Source organism: Triturus cristatus, chromosome 7 (assembly GCF_964204655.1).
Source record: "Triturus cristatus chromosome 7, aTriCri1.1, whole genome shotgun sequence".
Classification (NCBI taxonomy): Eukaryota; Metazoa; Chordata; class Amphibia; order Caudata; family Salamandridae; genus Triturus; species Triturus cristatus.
This window is the reverse complement of record NC_140590.1, coordinates 1,138,112,911-1,138,130,600: the sequence shown is the minus strand read 5'-3', so window position 1 is coordinate 1,138,130,600 and position 17,690 is coordinate 1,138,112,911. Positions and strand designations below refer to the sequence as shown.

Sequence of the window (17,690 nt, the reverse complement as noted above, 5' to 3'; positions counted from 1 at the left end):
ATTCGTGTCAGTACCACTTTAACAGCTCACGCTAAAAATTTGGAGCAAACAGCAGCAGCCAATTTTCAAGCTTTTTGCCATTAAAATATCAACGTCAATCACCTGTCCCCTTGGTGGGCAGGCCAGATGTGGTACTGAAACTTCCTAGATTGGCATTTTTGGATAATATTTTGGGGCTGGTGATGAATGGACCATCAGTCCGGTGCCAGTGTTGGACATCAACAAATATTGGTGCCCAAAGACTGCCATGCTGCTACTATATAAACTATTAACAATTTAATGCTATATTGACAAGTTGATTGAATATCGGTGTGCAAACCAATTTCAATTTCAAATATTATAAAACCACTCGTCCTTTCCATTCCATTGAGATTAGCTGAACAGAGTAAATACCTTATTTGGCTGTTTATCTTTTTGACTCTCTTTAGCAGGACCAATGAGGCCACTCTAGGCCTTGCCTGCAATTCAATCACTTTGGGTTTTTCTAGATAGCCCATGGAAGGATCCAATGAGCTTTTATTTCTAAGGCAGGGGGAGGAAAATATGACCGTGGCAACGGACATAGTAGCACTGGCCACGTTCTTCGGCCTGACGGGTGTGTGGATTTTCCAATGTTGAGTTCAAGCAGTTCATGAGAATCGCTTTGAGCTGGACACTAGCTAGAAACACTTGAACTTGTGTCAAACTGAGCAATTGGGCTCATTGGTGCAAGGAAGTCCGGTCAATGGTTATACAATGTCTTGATTGATTGCCAATTTGAAGTCAAGTTTACCTTTCTTTTTTAGGTACACACTCAGATTCACAGTCTGCGCCCTGTTGCATCAGTGTGGGTGCGTCTATCTCAATGCATGTATGACCTCCAACTGAGCCTGTGTGTCAGTACCCCTGTACCTGTGTGTACCTGTTTGTCTATACACCTGCAGGTGTTTGTATGCCTACCCATAGGTCTTTGCGAGTGTCAGCATAATTGTATCACTTTGTTTGCCATTGCAGCCATGTCTGTGGCATGGGTAACGTGGAGAGGCCCGGAGCTGCACCCCCTTTCCTTTTTGAAGAATAGTAGTTAAAAACTAGTGGCTTAATGTATTTGGATTCCTTATTAAAAAATCGTACATTGCATCAAATAATAATTTGCAATGTGTGATTTCTTCTGAGGAGTCTATTAAAATGGATTCGGTGGAAGTGGGTACAATTTGCAAACCGACTTCAACTGAATGCGTTGGTATTTTATGAACCAACCTATGTTTTAATAGGTTGGTTCACAAAATACTGATTCGCAGGGGGTCGCAATTCAACCTGCCTCATTAATATGCACGAGGTAGGCCGCAACTTGAGACCCTCTTCGATTAATTAGAGTCACAGGCACGATGGCCTGCTGGGGTCAGCAGACCACCATGTCTGTTATTGCTTTTAAACAAAGCAAACTTGTTTTTTAAAATGCAGCCTGTTTACCTAATACAAAACCAGGATGCATTTAAGAAGGAAATGAATACTTTCATATAAAAAATTAGGAGTAGGCAGTGATACAAGGGTGCCACTGCCTGTTCCTAAAGAAGGCTTTTGCCAACAATCACAAAGGGGTCCCTAAGGGACCGCTTTCCGGTTGCAAAGAATTAACATAAATTTTGATTTAGTGCTAAAATATTAATGTTTGGCGATGACATTTCAGTCGTAAAACATTAATACATAAGCTGATTAATCGGTATATGTAAGGAACAACCTTCCAAATACAATTATCGATTCTGTATTTATTCTAAAACCCAAATTTCAATGCGGTGACATGTTATTGGATCGCAATTTGGGATTTATACATTTAAAAAGCCATTTTGTGTTTGCAAAGGTTCACATTTGAACTTTTTAGCCATAACATTGCATGGTACATCAAGCACTAAGTAACCAAAATAGAGCAAGTTTCTAATACCACCCTGCAAAAATATTGACTTCAGGATAATTTTGCCCTCTCCTGCCTCATAGTTCCAGTTGCCCTGATTATTACTTAAAAAGAAGAAAACACTTTAATAAACACTGTGTAATTTGCAGAACAGTAATAAAAATAAGAAAGTAGCAAAATTATCGATAATCTCAAATCTCTGGGTAAAAGAGTCAGTGATAGAGGGTAGAAATAATGTTATGGTTAGGGTTTTGTATCGGTCCTCGCATGCCAGATTGGGCCCCCGTTGTGCGGGTTCTGTCAGAAAAAACCCTCTTGTAAGAATCAGCGAGCCCTTGTTAAAAGTACTAGATTTCAGAACCATGGATAGCGCTGCGACCTCTTCCCAGGCAGCGCTCGAGGGCAGGCAGCAGGAACGGCAAGCAGCAAGGGACAGACAGATCTACAGGCTGTGCCCGCTGCTCACCACACAGGAAGCTCTACAGGTCTTTGCTTGTCAAGCACACTGACGTTTTGGGCTGCTGGAGTGGCCAGAACCCACGTCCAGTCAAAGGGCTGGTGGTGGTTCCATTTTGGAACGCTAGCCAGAAGCTCTTCGTAGAGTTTCTGCTGGTGTCTCGATGGACAGGGCAGGCTTGAACTGCATCTCGTGTATCTCAGGCCCCAAGCCAGACAAAGGCAACGCATCTCCATTCACGGGGGTTCCTGCTGGCACTGTAAGAAAGTGTTATGGGGTCTTCCGACACTCTTAAGAAGGTGCTGTACGGGTGGGAAGGTTTATGGATCGCCATACGGAAGAGAAGGAATATCGCGTAAAGCATGGCCCGGTCATTGAGTTTGCAGGCCAGCATTTGGAATACAGTACTCGACATCGGGGGCGGGATGAGGTATTAGTTACAGGATGTCACCGGAATTTACATGGGAACTCAACAGACCTCAGCTGTTGGGTATAGCTACCAGGACCGGCGACGGGGAGGGGGAGAAGGGGGTGGTGGAACAAGCAGCTAGTTTGTAAAAGGCCCCACTCTTTGTAGGGCCCCACTTTGTAAACGATATATGTGCTTATACATCAGAAAGGGAGGGCTAGTATGCTTTCGTGATATTTTCAAGATGTGGCTTGTATCATCAGCTTCCAATAGATGGGCTCATATACTGGTTGTGCCTCAAAATCTATCCAAGGACTTTGTTTTCCTTTTGAAAAAGGTACTCATGCACCCGAGGTGTGTCCCGCATGATGTTAGTGATCTGGCCCCACAAAAGCTTCTGACAGGCCTATTGCTATACACCTACCCTGCCACCAGCCGGTTGGCAGCGTGCGTGCCCTCAAGAACTATTTACCTAAGGCTGTACTGGGGTACACTGAGTTACTGTCTCTGTAAGCCTTTGGATTTGGGGTCACTGGGACTTGGGGAAAATTATCTAAGCAAACATACAGGAGAAAATGAAGAACAAAAAACACAGTCAAAAGGATCCCTACATTAATCATCCATCCCATCATTATGTTTTGGCCACTTATGGACAGTAGCACAGTTTCCTCAACTATGTCAAGTCTTGGTATGACCAGCACTGTTCCCTCCTACTTTGATTGTTCATACTATGGGGCAGATTTACAAGCCCCTTGCGCCACTTTTGCGTCACTTTTACCATGTTAAAAGTGACGCAAAAGAGGCGCAAGGGGCTTGTAAATCTGCCCCTATGTATTCTTTTCCTAGTGACCTCTGCAAATACTGCCGCAAAGAGCGCCCTCCAGGGGTATGCCCTTGGTCCTCTCCCTTTCTCACTTTACATGATCTCACCTGGAGAAATCATCTCACCAGGTTTCTCTTATCCCCCCCTTGACAGACAACAGCCCAATGTTCTCTTATGAAGTCCTCACCTAAAGCCCGCTGCACTGGTCGCCTCGCTGACATCGAGCACTGTTTGATGTTATGATGCCTGATGGCCAATCCACCTCTCATCAAAATCGCCTACTTTTCTTTATCCATCGCACCCGTCACAACTCCTTCCTAAATCTGTTTTGCCTTTACGCCTGCCATGTCACATATCATTGCATTTGTCTTCCGCAGCCTGATTTACTCCCCTACTTGCATTCTGCTGGGTCTCGCCAGGGATTCGTTCGACACCTTTGCAGATAACCCCCTCCTGAGATTGAGTCAAATGCCAGAAAGTCAGGAAGAGTTTGATGCTGCTCGAAAGGTCTGTCCAACGAGTAACAGACCGTGGAGACCTTTCCATGGTCGCCCCTTGTATCTGTTAAAGACTTGGGCACATAGACCATGTGTGGAATGAAAGGAGTCTCAGTATGACCCATGTGTGACTGCATCACCATACACCAGAGCATGTGTAGCGTGAACACTATCATCAGCGTTGAACAAACACTTCCAAATCTATCAGTGAATCCTATGCATGACTTTGATGGTTTTGCCAATTCCTGATGTTAAAAGCTCTTGTTCATTGAGAAATGTTGGTTTAAGGTTTTATTTGATTTTGCCATTTCTTTTCCTTTGTGACCGTTTTTGTGCACTTTTATGGCTATTTTAACCGAATAAAGTTACTACTTACTATCATCAGGTAGAGCTCTCCTGCAGCGATCCACTTTGTATTAAATAATGCCCCAGTATACCAGCCCACTGTACATTGGTGTGTTGAAGCAGCACTCTGAGATACCTTCTGAATGTGTACTCTATTTATCAAGGCCTGTGCACTTTTGGACACATTTATTCTCCTCTAGTTTACATGATCTGATTCAATTAGATTCTCTGTGCATAAGCTAGTTTGACGAAATTGAGACTCCCTGTATCCTAGCCCATGGGTGAGCTCTAACACATGGCGTGGAGGCGCTCACTGTACCACAGCTGCCTGTGAGAGCACAGGACCAAGGGGCATATGTATCAAGCCCTTTTCCCGTTCGCAAACGGGGCGATTCTCAGAATCGGCCCGTTTGCGAACGGGAAACGGCCTTTTGGGATGTATCATCCCAAAAGGACATTGCAAATTAGAGAATCGCAAAATTTGCGATTCTCTATTTTGCGATTGCATTTATGGAATCGCAAATTGGGATTCCTTAAATGCAATGTATGAAGCACAGAAAAAGTGCAATTTGGCCATAAGGAATCGCAAATTACCACCAACTTCAAGTTGGTGGTAATTTGTGATTTCTTTGAAAAGTGCACTTTTTGGCATTTTTCAAAGTGCCATGTGACGCACAGACATGCCCTTAGGGCATGTATGTATGTGCGCCACATGTGCACACTTACATATTTCAGGGGTGCAACAGGGTGTCCTTTTGACACCCTGGCACCCTTGAAATTGCATTCTCATTTTGCAATTCTCAAATTGTGAATCGCAAATTGAGAATGTCTTCCCATTTATTCCTATGGTCCTCCTAGCCCATAGGAATGAATGGGAAGGTATTCCTTAATTGCGATTAGCAATTTGCTACTCGCAATTAAGGAATGCCAAGGAATCGCAAAACATATGCGAATTATTTGTTACATCCCGTTTGCGATTCTCAAATAGCGATTCCCTAAAAATCGCTATTTGAGAATCGCAAATACGGTATTTGATACATATGCCCCCAAGAGAAAGCATTTGTTCCTCCACTTAGTCAGTGAAGTTGTGAGGCTTATGCACTGAAGCAGGCCAGCGTCCAAAACGTACTAGAGTGCTTAGTGCTAGAGTCTACCGAGAAAATGATGGTCAAAACTAGTCCTTGGTGAAATTTTAATTATGCTGGAGTAATCAGAATAATTTCAGTAATTTCGCGTTACTCTTTTCAGGCAAAATTACCAAAAATTACAAAATTAGACAACCATTAGTATTGGCTTTAGAGTTTTGGTTGCTTTATTTAAGGCTGTGGTAATTTCCGATTTATTTAAAGGTATGGCAGCAGTCTCCAACCTGCAGAAGAACAATACAATTAGTGTTCTTTTTGCAGTTCTATCAACTGTATTCTTTTAGACCTGCCTTGTTTTCCCTATCATTACTCAAATCCAACTACAAGTCTGAATGCAGGCGATCAGCCCATTCCTTTCTCTATTTTTTGATTCATTCATTGACCTTATTACGTTTGTGTAGTCACTCCATACCTACATCTTGCACTCACCTAGAAAGAATACTCTTTATTTCTACACCCACTGAAGCAATCTTTGCTTTTCCTTTAATCACAGGCTCTCACTCAAGGGGCAGCACAGCCACGCATGTCATTGACCATCTCTTCTCCTGTTGCAGCTTCTCCCAGGTTGCTGAGGACACGGTGAGGACTCTGGCCCCCTGCTGCGATGTCACCTTCATGCAGTCCGAAGATGGGTCCGGCAAAGGCGCAGCTCTGATCACCGCAGTGGCCTGCCGCATGCTGCAAGAGGGCCAGGCCTGAGTCCATCTAACGCTGTTCAGTGTCCAATGAGGCCAGGCTGATACTCACCTAGGCTCACTCACTCTGAATTATTGAAGCCCAGAAAAGAGTGATGTGGCAACACCCAGCACTTACCAGTCCTGGAACTCAGCTCTCGATCTGAACTTTTTGGAATCGTTTATATATTTGGAGCACTTTGATTTCTCTCTCTCTCTTTTTTTTTTTTTTTTAGAAAAGAGAGGCGTGGATCTCTTCGAGGTCAGCATATGTTTTCACTGTATATGCATTAGGAACAAAGTTTTTTTAAATTTTCTCTATGGTTAAATGTGATATGTTGTGGGAACTTATAAAGTGTATTTTGTGAATATAGCCTGCCGTAGGTAAAAGAAGCCCGCTATTTTAATGCATTAGAGCCTGCTTCAAGTTGTTAATGTCTTCTACCTGAGTTGTAGGCTCAAACCACAGTTGAGTCCCTAGAATGAGCGAGAGGGCTTTTAACCACTGGTATAGCCCAAGGCAGAGGGGCTGTAATGCTATTAGAACATTCGACCTGCTGAAAGAGAAATGTTTTCGGTTAAAAGTAAGAAACAGAAAGACAAACATTGGAATGTTGGAGCAGCAGCCATACCGGCCATTTTCGGGCCTCTGTTGCTCCATTACGTTTAATGAATCTCACAGTATTCTAATAAAATATACATGAAGTAACCAGATGATCGTAGCAACACAGCCCATACAGTGCAGGTCTGGGTGGAGTTGTAGAGACGGAAACACCTCAAGGCTGCAACTACAGCTTAACATAGTACCAAGTTTGGACAGACTCTACGGAGCGTGGTTGTAACCCTATATATATATTACATGTATTATTTATTTGACTCTGTCTGAAGAACAAGGTGCTGCATGTAGTTGTAGGGTCTGAGCAAGTATGCCAACCCTGGAAGCTTGGTGCTGCTGAGTTCAATATTTGTGTAGCTCTGTGTATCTCTGCATATGTGTGCATCAGCAGTTCTTTGCAGCACTGTGCAGTTTTGGAGGTATGTGCTGTGCACATCTGTACAGTGATCCGTACTGTAAACCAGGGTGCGCTCTGTGGCCTTAGCAGTGACCTCTTCGATGAAAGGGAGGCAAAGAACACAACAATAGTCCTGTACAGAATCAGCGCAGTCGCACAAACAGCGGCATAAGAGAGGTGATGTGAAGTTGGGCAAGCTGTGGTCCTATGGGGGTTGTGTTCAGTGATGCGAGCACCGGCCTTAGATACGGTGTGTCCAGTCCATCATATACCTGGTGTAAACCAAGACGCAGGTTCTAACTCTCAGGCGGGATCTGTATAGCTAGGGCCGTCTTAACAGCATTAAAGGCCCCCGGGCAAAGCAGTGCACTGGGTCCTGCCTACACAACCACTCACAGGAATGAAAATGTTTAACAGAAAATGTGTGTTAAATTATGGTCTGCGTGGGGTCCCCGGGCACCTGCCCAGCGTGTCCATGCATTAAGGCGGCACTATGTATAGCCGCCCTAGGTAATCTGTCTGCAGAGACCTATGGGCAGTGTAGGGGCTTCTGACCAACCTCTAGGCGGTGACAACTGGGGTCTTCTTGCAGTGACCTCTGGAAAGAATGTGTGGATTGGGTGTTTGTGTGCAATGACCCCTGAGTGGCGTGACCTATGTCCAGCCTGTGTGTCGTTGCCTCTGTGCAGCCTGCTACTATGCTCTGTACTGGGACACATATCCTACCTCACAGTTGTCATGATACCTCCAGCTGACCCGGTACTTACTTCAGGTCCGCTTTCCTATTGGGACCGCGCCTGTGTGCTTCAGTCAAACAGAAGTTGGTGCAATAAGAAAAAAAACCAATTGTCAGAAAACATACTGAAGGTGCATTATTGGTATTTTTACTCTTTGAATGAATGCTGCTCACCTTTGAATTATGTTCCAAGAAAGTATTCCAGGCAGAAGCACATCTTGTAAAATGCCTCAGGTATTTTTTTTAACTGTATAGCATTTCCGAGAAATATAATGTACTATGACCTTTCTGAAAACTGCTTCACATCAGCCCTTTGCCTTTAGATCTGTGTTCTGTACCCCACAGCTAAGTTCGATTCACTTGGAGAGAAAAATGCCTTAGAGGTGGTGTGAAACATTCAGCCTCTGAAAACACAGTCACTAACAAGGAAGCCATTTTAGGTGGCAGAGTGGTTGGCGGGGGACTGAGGTAGGGGGATTAAGGCAGAATTGATCAATCTCTGGAGAAGAGATGGAATATAACAAGCCTCCCTTTTAATTTCCTCAAAACTATAGTTTAAGGAAATAAAATCTAATTTAGGTAAAAACGAGAAATGTGAAATCATATGACAGGTGTGAAACTTCTATTGTGAAAAACATGTAGTGGGGCCAACCCAGGATGGAAACAACAAAAGAAATAACAGTGGTGGATCTCAAACTAAGAGGGTGAATGTTACTGAATGGACCTAGACTGAGGTGAACAGCAGACCAAAGGTGTCAGAAAACACATATTTACTCTTTCAGTGTCTTGCCCCTACTATAGTTGTCTTAAGACAACAACTGTCATAAATATTGATGGTAAGATGAGGAGGAGGTTGAGAGCGGGTATCACATCATGCCAAAAAGACATTAACAAAATAAAAGACACAATTTTTCCAATCTATATATATAGAGAGAATTTATTTACAGCGCTGTCAGCTGCGAGGACCGCTCCCCCTCCGCACGGTTTTCTGACTATATACACACACACATAAATATATATATATATATATGTACATAAGGCCAAGTTGTATGAATTGAATGCACTTGAATACAAAATAAAAAAAAAACTCTTTACACAACACTTCAGTTTATTTCATCTTTTTTAAAATAATTTGATCTTTCCCTCGACAAAAAAAACATAAAACACGTCAACACGGACGGAGAATGTGCCGAGGGCCGGCCATTGCATATACAGGTGGACTAGTGCTGGCTCTGTCCGGATATGTGTCTGTGGGACCATCACTTATTTATATAACTCTGTTGCAACACTCTGTGGTGCAAGGCTGTGCAGCCTCCACACCTAGGCTCGGCATAACTGTTTCTTTACAGACCTCCCTCAGGGGCGGCCCACTGGTTTCCAACGATTGACATGTGCTATGACTAATGTGCCCCTGGGCTCCAGTCCTCAAGAAAACTCCCCCAGTGACAGGGATGGTGCTCTGTGCATCATAAGCCCTCCTGCATTGAATATAAGATTGATGTGACTCCCCACCTCAATTAACCGTATCATGAGCAATAAACAGACTTTTCCTCTTTATCACAGCTCATCTGTGGAGCAATCTCCCTGTACACCTGAGAAGCCAGCCTAATCTGCTTAGATTTAGGAAGGAACTTTAAACATGGTCCTTTTCTCGCCCATTATGATAACTTGTTTACTTTGAAGACCTTTGTCCAGAACTACTCATTAGACACTGCTTTGATATTAGTGCCAAGATGCCATGGGCCTTCGAGCGCTTTAGAAGTTTAATCAGTATAAATATGGCTGGCCACTTCCAGTATAAGCATTATAGAATGCTTACATGAAATATGCTATTAATATGGCTGCTTGTCGCATTATAAGCATGTTACGATTAACATTAAATATGCACATCGTAAGGCTGCTTACCGCCATTATATACATGAAAAGATTGTCTTTATTAAAAGTCTGGATGGTCATGTGCACCCTACTCCTTTATACTGCTGGTCGTTTAGTGAGCCAATAGCATCTCTCCCTGATTAAAATGTATACTGCAGTGAGGCAAATGAGGTGGATGTAGTAGGCAACATGGATAATATGGCTGCCCCCACTCATTACAAGGCTCTGCTGTAGTATCTTCACTGCTGTTAGTGCCACCAAGTAATGATGTGAAGGAGGAAAGACATGCAGGACATTTTTTCCTTCAACATCAAAGGCTCTCCTCATCTGCCATGTGGAATCCTCTCCACTGTCCCAATTTTCTCACTGTTTCTTTTTTTAATTAAAAAAAAGTGGGTAGTTCAAGGTTGTATTGTTCATGAGGAAGGGTTGCATGCACTAAAGCTAGGCCCACTGGAACTATGTGATTTTGCTGTTGTGGCCTTTTCAGCATAATCGCAGATGTATGCAAATGCTACATAATCAACCGTCTGCTGCATAATCTGCAGATTTCAACAAAAGTATTTTGTTTCTAGCTCGAGCAGATCAAAGTTACTAAATGCGCAGCAACAAGTGTTTCTGCTCAGTAAAAGGCCCTTTGCAAAGGTTGACCCTCTGTTGTTCATTTCTGTATTTGAGTGTCAAAGGAGTACTGATGAGGTGAAATCTTTGCCCACATGGTAGGCCCACATAGTGTTAACATGTGTAAACATTCCAGAATAATGGGGCAATACTTGCACTAAATATGCCGCGTTAAAGCACATCATTTGCCTTTACTTGCCACATAATATAGTCAATCCTGCCACATAATTTGGTCTTTCTCTGCCACATAATTCCAGTGGCCCTGACTTTAGCATACCATGTGCCAGGTATGCTTGTTTCTTACTCTGGTGTGTCCTACTGAGTTCCAGGAGGGCTAACTTCATGTCAGATTTTCATTATAAAATTGATTACCAAATCAGTCCCATTTATATTAACTTCATATGCATTTATTTTATGAGGATATCCTGCCAATCTGGCATTGATTCTCCCGCACGTATCTCAGGCATGGCTACCCGATTGGCTGATCAAGATATGAACAGAGATGTGAGGACCTGGGGGCATATTATCAAGCACGGCGTTACAATTATCGCCGCTTTAGTGGCAGAAAACAGCCGCTAAAGCGGCGATAATGTCCTTGATAATATGCCGCAGAGAATTCCAATAGAAGCCCATGTTCACACCAGAACATGGGCTTCTATGGAAATTCTCTGCGGCATATTATCAAGCCCATTATCGCCGCTTTAGCGGCAGTTTTCTGCCACTAAAGCGTCGATAATTGTAACGCCGTTTCTTGATAATATGCCCCTGGAGAGCAAACACTACCATCACTATATATTTGTGATAGTATTGGTAATGAAAAGGCATGTCACTATCTTTATGGTGGAGAAATGGTCTCCACCGTATCTATCTCTACCACACTCAAAGGTTTACTCATTGCGGGGCTGGTCTCTGTGTAGGCCTCTGGCACTGAGGTTTGTTAGAAGCTTTTTGAGGGGCTCAGGTCACAAATGAGATGTGGACACCCTTTTGGTTTTAAAGCAACACATGGTGGCAGCTAAGGGTACTAGCCTTAGCAAGAATATATCAGAAAAGAAGGCTAAGCCTGCTTTTCTGCTATACAAATATTTTTAGCAGTGGTTGTGTGGGACCCGGAAAAAAAAGCGGGCCTTGGGAAAATAGCCCCGGCTGCTCTCCACTAGTGACAGCCCTGCTAGCATCACAAGAGAAGTAGCTGTTTCTTTGTTCTCTAAGGCCCTGTGGGGCACTTTTCCTCAGGCTCTAAGGGGGCACAATGCATGCTGGGAGGCATTCCAACATTGGCGACCTGGCTGTCATTCTCTAGGCAAGGGTCTCTACACTGAGAATTGGGGCCTCCTATCCCACTCTCTTGGGGGAGTGGCAAGGCTGTAACAAAAAGAAAGACTGTAGCTTACTTAGCCACTTCCTAGATGTTTTGGAGAATCATTCAACCTACCAATGCATTTAGCAAAACACCATTTTAAATGGATAATTGAGGATTATAGCAGGTTTGAAATGTAAAACACATTAATGTGAGGGAATAAAAGGTGACAACGAACTACACTTTTTACCACTATTTCTTGGATAATAAACCCCCCTGAAGCTGACATCCCAAAGTCACTAAGATGTTTTGACTCCCTCACTCACAGCATATTAATTTTTATATACTTGAACAAATAAGAAAATAGGCTACACAAAGTGTTGGCTACTTTTCCTTCAAGAGGGCCACTCCTGTCCAGTACTACAATACTTGCCTCACTTGCAGTTTTTTAGACTGCATTTATTTATTGTGATATGAAGAGAAGCACAGATTCGCAGTTTTGTGTATATTTATCAGAGGAAATACCCTCAAGATACTGCACTGCCTTCATTTTCTTGTAACATCCAACATTTGACACAATGATTGTAAGAAGGTTTTGCAATTTTTGGAGCTATGTAATTATTTTATGGCAGAGGACTCAGCATGAAATAGTAAGACATATTCGGCAGGGACATTGTGAAGGGCCAGCTGCAGTGGACTGGAGGAGGGTGACCCTGAGCCTCACCATTCAACCTGATATGTTTGGAGAGGTGACAGAAACCCTGTTCTTGATTCGCTCGAACGTGCTACTGGCAAACGTTATGTATAATGCTTAATCTTGCACACATTTGAGTTAAATAAACAGATTTTTAGACAATCTTGGGAGTGGTGATTGATTTTTCTTTGACTTGAGTTACTTTAATGGTTCTGATCTGGTTTGGAAGGGAAGGTGGTACCTGAAGGTATCATGGGCCCCGGGGCAGTGCTCTCTGGACAGCTGTCGAACACTTTCGTGCAAAAGTGTGCCCATTTCACACCCGGCAGGGAGCATATTATGAGATTAGGGCAGTGCGACTGGTGCGGCCGCACTGGGTGCTGACCTGTGTAAAGGGGGGGCGCCGAACTCAGGAGGGGCGCTGTATTTAGCTGTAACTTTTTATTGGAGAGATGAGGGGCCCTTTTGGCCGGTGGTAGTGAGAGAATCTGAGGAGGTGGTCATGAGGTGTGGGGGCGCTAAGAATGATTGTCGCACAGCGCGCCACCAGCGCTAAAGCCGGCCCTGGATTAGAACACTAGTCTGTGAGTCAAATATGTGTCATTTTACATTGTGGACTGCTTAAGGTATGTTGTTTCTTCGTATGCAGAGTTCGTCTGCTTCATAGCAATAATTTATTTTACATACTTTTCATATGACAGTTTTGCTGTTTCCACGCCCTATAAATTACAGGTGCTTCTATAACCCAATGTAATCGTACTTAACCTACCAACCTGAAAAACATAACAGGCTAACTTGCCTATGTTTGGGATTGAACTCAGGGCCTGCTCATCACAGCAGCTGTCAGATGGAAGCGGGCAACAAACCAAGCCCTCTTACGGCCACTCAGGGAGCTTGACACTCTCGGAGGTGTACTGCCCAGCCACAGCCCTTCAGGCCTTTGAAGGGCAAGGGCATGGACTAAATGCTACAGCCTCTCTGTTGGCCTGTATTTCTCTTCCCACATGGGGGAACTGCATTTTGCTGGATTTAGGAATGAAATACAGGGCCACGGCATTTTTGTAGGGAAATGTTCACGTAAGGTTGAGACTGTCCGTCTCTATTTTAGAGCCTATGTTTTTGTAAAACAACATTTGCATTTTATGTTCCGTGTGAAAATATCATTGCTAACACGTCTTTTGCAAAAACATGGACTCCAAAACTTAAAGTAACAAAAGTCCAACTTCTTGCAAAAGGTTCGCCATGCATCTCAAACCAGTATCCAGCCCTCCCCAACTGTGCCAAGCCTGGAACAACCAGTGCCGGATTAAACCCTGTGTAGGCCCCCAGGCAGTCGATATTGCGGGCCCCCTCGCACATTATCTCCTAATACCCAGTGCACCGGATCTTTTTACAAACTGACAGCTGCCAGAAGATGAGCTTTTAAGAGACAACCTCGTATGTGATTCTGAGGTCTCAGGTTAATGTACTTTAAGTTGTTAATGGGTCCATTACATTAATATAGTATTTTCTCTAGAGCGTCTTTAATGTAAAGTTTTCATTTCTTTGAGTTGATTCAATTTTATCTATCTTTTGGAAACAATATTTAACAAAGCTTGATTGTTATTTTCTTTCATGATCAAATCAATATTATTTTGATCTGTTGTCGCAGGGCCCCTAAAAGGAGTGGGGCCCATAGGCCGGTGCCTACTTTGCCTGTTTGGTAATCCAGAACTGGGAACAACAATAGTAGATAAACCCAGTCTTGAAATAGGCAATATTGAATTTGGCTGGATTTAGAAATTGAATGCAGATAAAAAATACAGTGCGCTATTTATATAAGGTGGATATTTGGCAGGGGTTGGTGTGCATGGGGGGAGGGGGCAGCATTGGTACTAGCTTGCTCCAAATGGCGAAGAACACGCAGCAGCCATATTTCTCACAGCACTTTCGTCAAAAAGCCTCAATTATCGGGGCCCATTTATTTCCACCAAATGTGGCATAAATATATTGATATCTTTATAATGTATCAGGGGACATGGCTGCAGTAATCATATTCATTTATTACAGCAAAGTATTAGTGAAACCAGTTTTCTATTTCACACATGAATATAGATGTCTGAAACCCCGATCACTCAAAAAGTAAACATATTCAGGAGAAATGATATTATATTGCGTATCATTTCCTCTCAATATGTGTTATTTGAGTGATATTGTAGTCACTCATGAATAAAATCATGTAGCCAAATGTAAAATGGGTTTCATTAATAGACGGGGAATTTAAATGAAGTGATTGCAGGCCGCGCAAATAGGACGTGGAGAGAGATGGAAAGTAATTTAATGATTCTAATTATTGCTCGGATACGATGGGGACTCAGATTTGCGAAGATGGATTTACAAATGAATTTAGATGGTGTTAGGGGTATTTTTAGGATGCAAGCACTCAGTGCCAGAGGCGAGGGTGGCAGTCTGAGATGAGTCAATACCATAAGATTTTAGGGAGAACGTGAAATAAATGAGGCAGGAGGTCACTTTCTCAGGGAAATGAAAATGCTGAGTTAATTAACCGCAGGAACAAGGATGGTGCAATAATGGCAAAAATAAATTACACATTTCTGTTGTAAAAAAACAAAACGCTATGATCCGCATAAAATCACCTGACCAGCTTTGAGTCAAAACCTTCTGGCAAGTGAAGTAGGCGCAAGCAAGGGGCAAAGTGGTATATCAAGTGATACATCAATAAGTAACATATGTAAATGCATCTTACGCGCTGGCTCCTGTACACGTAGAGATTTGTACAGGAGGATTTCTCCCAGCCCACCCTAATCGCCCACAATGCACAGAGCTTCATCCCTTGTCACTCATTTGCTACAAAACTCAACTATACCTAGTTAAGAGGCACAATTTGTCAGAGTTGGGGTGTGGTTTCCATTGGCCTATGGAGAAGCTGGGTATGAAACTTTGCAGATACTTCAAGGTGGTAGTGGAAGGAGTTGCAATTTTGCCAGGCGTTTGGTCGTGGGGTCTTTCAACCAAGGGCTGTTGCTTTTCATTCTCTTCGGAGTCTTTCAGGATGTTAGATACCAACCTTCTCACGGCCTTTAAGACCACAGCAGCCACCACCTTCTTTAGTGAAATGGTCGTGAAATGGACATTAGTGCTTAATAAATACATTTTTCAATTGAAGGGCGTGGATAGGGATCTCATTAAAACAGAGAAAATAGGCCTATATCCGTGTGCTGAGGAGGGGGAGTGGAGCACTAGGGCCTTTTCGAATTAGTCTTGGCATATTCCCAACATGTTCCCCCTTTGGGGTTAGGACGTGGTGTCTATGGCATGAAATAAAGCTGTTGGGAGCGTCTAAGAGTTGTGTCCTCATGTTCGTCTCAAGCATCTCTCCTCGTTGGATTTGGGAATACCAGCTGTGCACCGTGGTCCGTGGGCACCACAGTGTGCATTACAATTTGCACCCTCACCTCTTTCACCTTCCAGGTTCCTTTGAGTCCTGAAACCTTGTAGAAAAGTATGGAGAAGTAGCAGTTCACAGTCCTCTATTTCTCGCCTACTCCACCTGATCGCCTGAAAACTCCGACTTTAGAGCCATGACGCATAATCGTTGTCGTAGAGTGTTCTTGACTCTCTGCTGTATGTGGTATCTGAAGGTCGAGGAGGCTGGAGTGCTAGCAAGGTCAATGATGCTGACCCTTCTAGTACTTTTGAGCCCAGGACTGAAGCTCACCTGGACCTAGAAGGACTGCATCATATTTACCACAAAAGCTTGCTCCCATCTCCCAGAAGAAGAGCTGGTGTGAGGGACAGATGGTCCCTGTGTGGTCCCTTGATGTCCATGTTCATTGGCCACATGACTCACAAGGCTCAGTTTGCAGTCAGCAGCTGCCTTCAGCACTCAGCTTCCGACACCATGAAGAGAACAGGCTCCTGCTTGCCGATGTCCGCTACGGCATTCGCCAGCTGGTTGAGGTTCCCATTAGGGAAGTGCCGGGCCTCCCACAGGTTTAAGATCATGGCTGTTGGGCTGGGTTTTGAGGCAAAAAAGCTCATATGGCTGTTGGGGAAAAAGAGATACAGTTAGATAGAGGTAAGCAACACAAGTAAAGTATAATTCTCTATAAGGACTTCCAACAAGCTTAGGTCTTTTCAGGTTTGACATGTGATGGTGCTTGCACCGTTCACGGCAAACTTATGGTAGTCTATTCTATTAATACATGCATGTATAACAAGAGGAAGAAATGAAAGCTGGCAAAAGTCTGCGTTGGTGAACAGCAAGTGTTCAGTCTGAAGTGTTATATAAAAAACTTGAATTTTCTCTCATATATACATATATATGTACATATATATATTCACTGAAAAAACCATAGGTTTCACACATGTTATAGTTAGCTGGAAATTTTACTGATAAAAAACCAATGAAATTCTCCCGTTATAGTTAGTGCAGGCAACTATAACTCACGCGACCGTAATCCTCTGCTGATGCTAATACTGTATTTAGACACTTATTTACCCATGTCTTCTTCCATAAATTTTTAGCTATACATATATTACAAATATTTTTTTTTCATAAAGACACATATGTCATCAGCAGAGGATTGCGGTCACGTGAGTTATAGTTGCCTGCACTAACTATAACGGGGGAATTTCATTGGTGTTTTATCTAGAGGGAATCCAAGGAAGAAATATTCCTTTGGAAATCACTCTATGATGAGACACCTTCAGGATAGACATCCCAGGACCTTTGCTAGACATACTGGAGAAAACTCTTCAGTAAGTCACCAGAGCCCAGCCTCTGAAGCTCAGCCGAGTACATCATCGGCAGCTCAGCTGAGCCCTTCCTCTGAGGTGGGAGCATCACCTTCTTCTGCTCCTCTGGACGTCAACCCTCGATTTGGGAGGGTTGTAATGAGGTGTATAACGTGTTCTGGTCTTATTGTTTTTGGGGAGACCAGTGTTCCCCTTATTAACAATAAGATAGACCAGCACGTTTGTAGACGCTCATAATATTCCCATTCTTTCTTTCCTCCATCCCTCTATGAACCCAACGGCTCTTTTAAGAGCCAACCTTACCTCACAATTTTTTTTTTATTTTTTTTAAGCTTTCCTTTTTGGAAATTTTTTTTAACCGTGCGCGCACGGTACGCGTAATTCCGCGAATTTCGCGAAATTTCTCCGTTTACGCAGTGCGCGTACGCTGCGTGCATTCGGCGATTTTTTCA

At 43.3% G+C, this 17,690-nt stretch overlaps 2 protein-coding genes across 5 annotated transcripts in view; one reads left to right on the top strand and one right to left on the bottom strand.

Annotated features, from left to right (window-relative positions):
- Window positions 1–12,642, top strand: part of HK3 (hexokinase 3) — a 302,793-nt gene extending 290,151 nt beyond the window's left edge. For all 3 annotated transcript variants that reach the window (XM_085618301.1, XM_085618303.1, XM_085618302.1), the window contains exon 19: window positions 6,122–12,642. In XM_085618301.1, coding sequence (XP_085474427.1) covers window positions 6,122–6,266 — 145 coding nt within the window. In that variant the 3' untranslated portion in view covers window positions 6,267–12,642. The remainder of the gene's footprint in view (window positions 1–6,121) is intronic.
- The window catches only part of UNC5A (unc-5 netrin receptor A), an 841,139-nt gene continuing 836,085 nt past the window's right edge, over window positions 12,637–17,690 (bottom strand). For both annotated transcript variants that reach the window (XM_085618304.1, XM_085618305.1), the window contains one exon: window positions 12,637–16,525. In XM_085618304.1, the coding sequence (XP_085474430.1) occupies window positions 16,360–16,525 (166 nt within the window). In that variant the 3' untranslated portion in view covers window positions 12,637–16,359. The remainder of the gene's footprint in view (window positions 16,526–17,690) is intronic.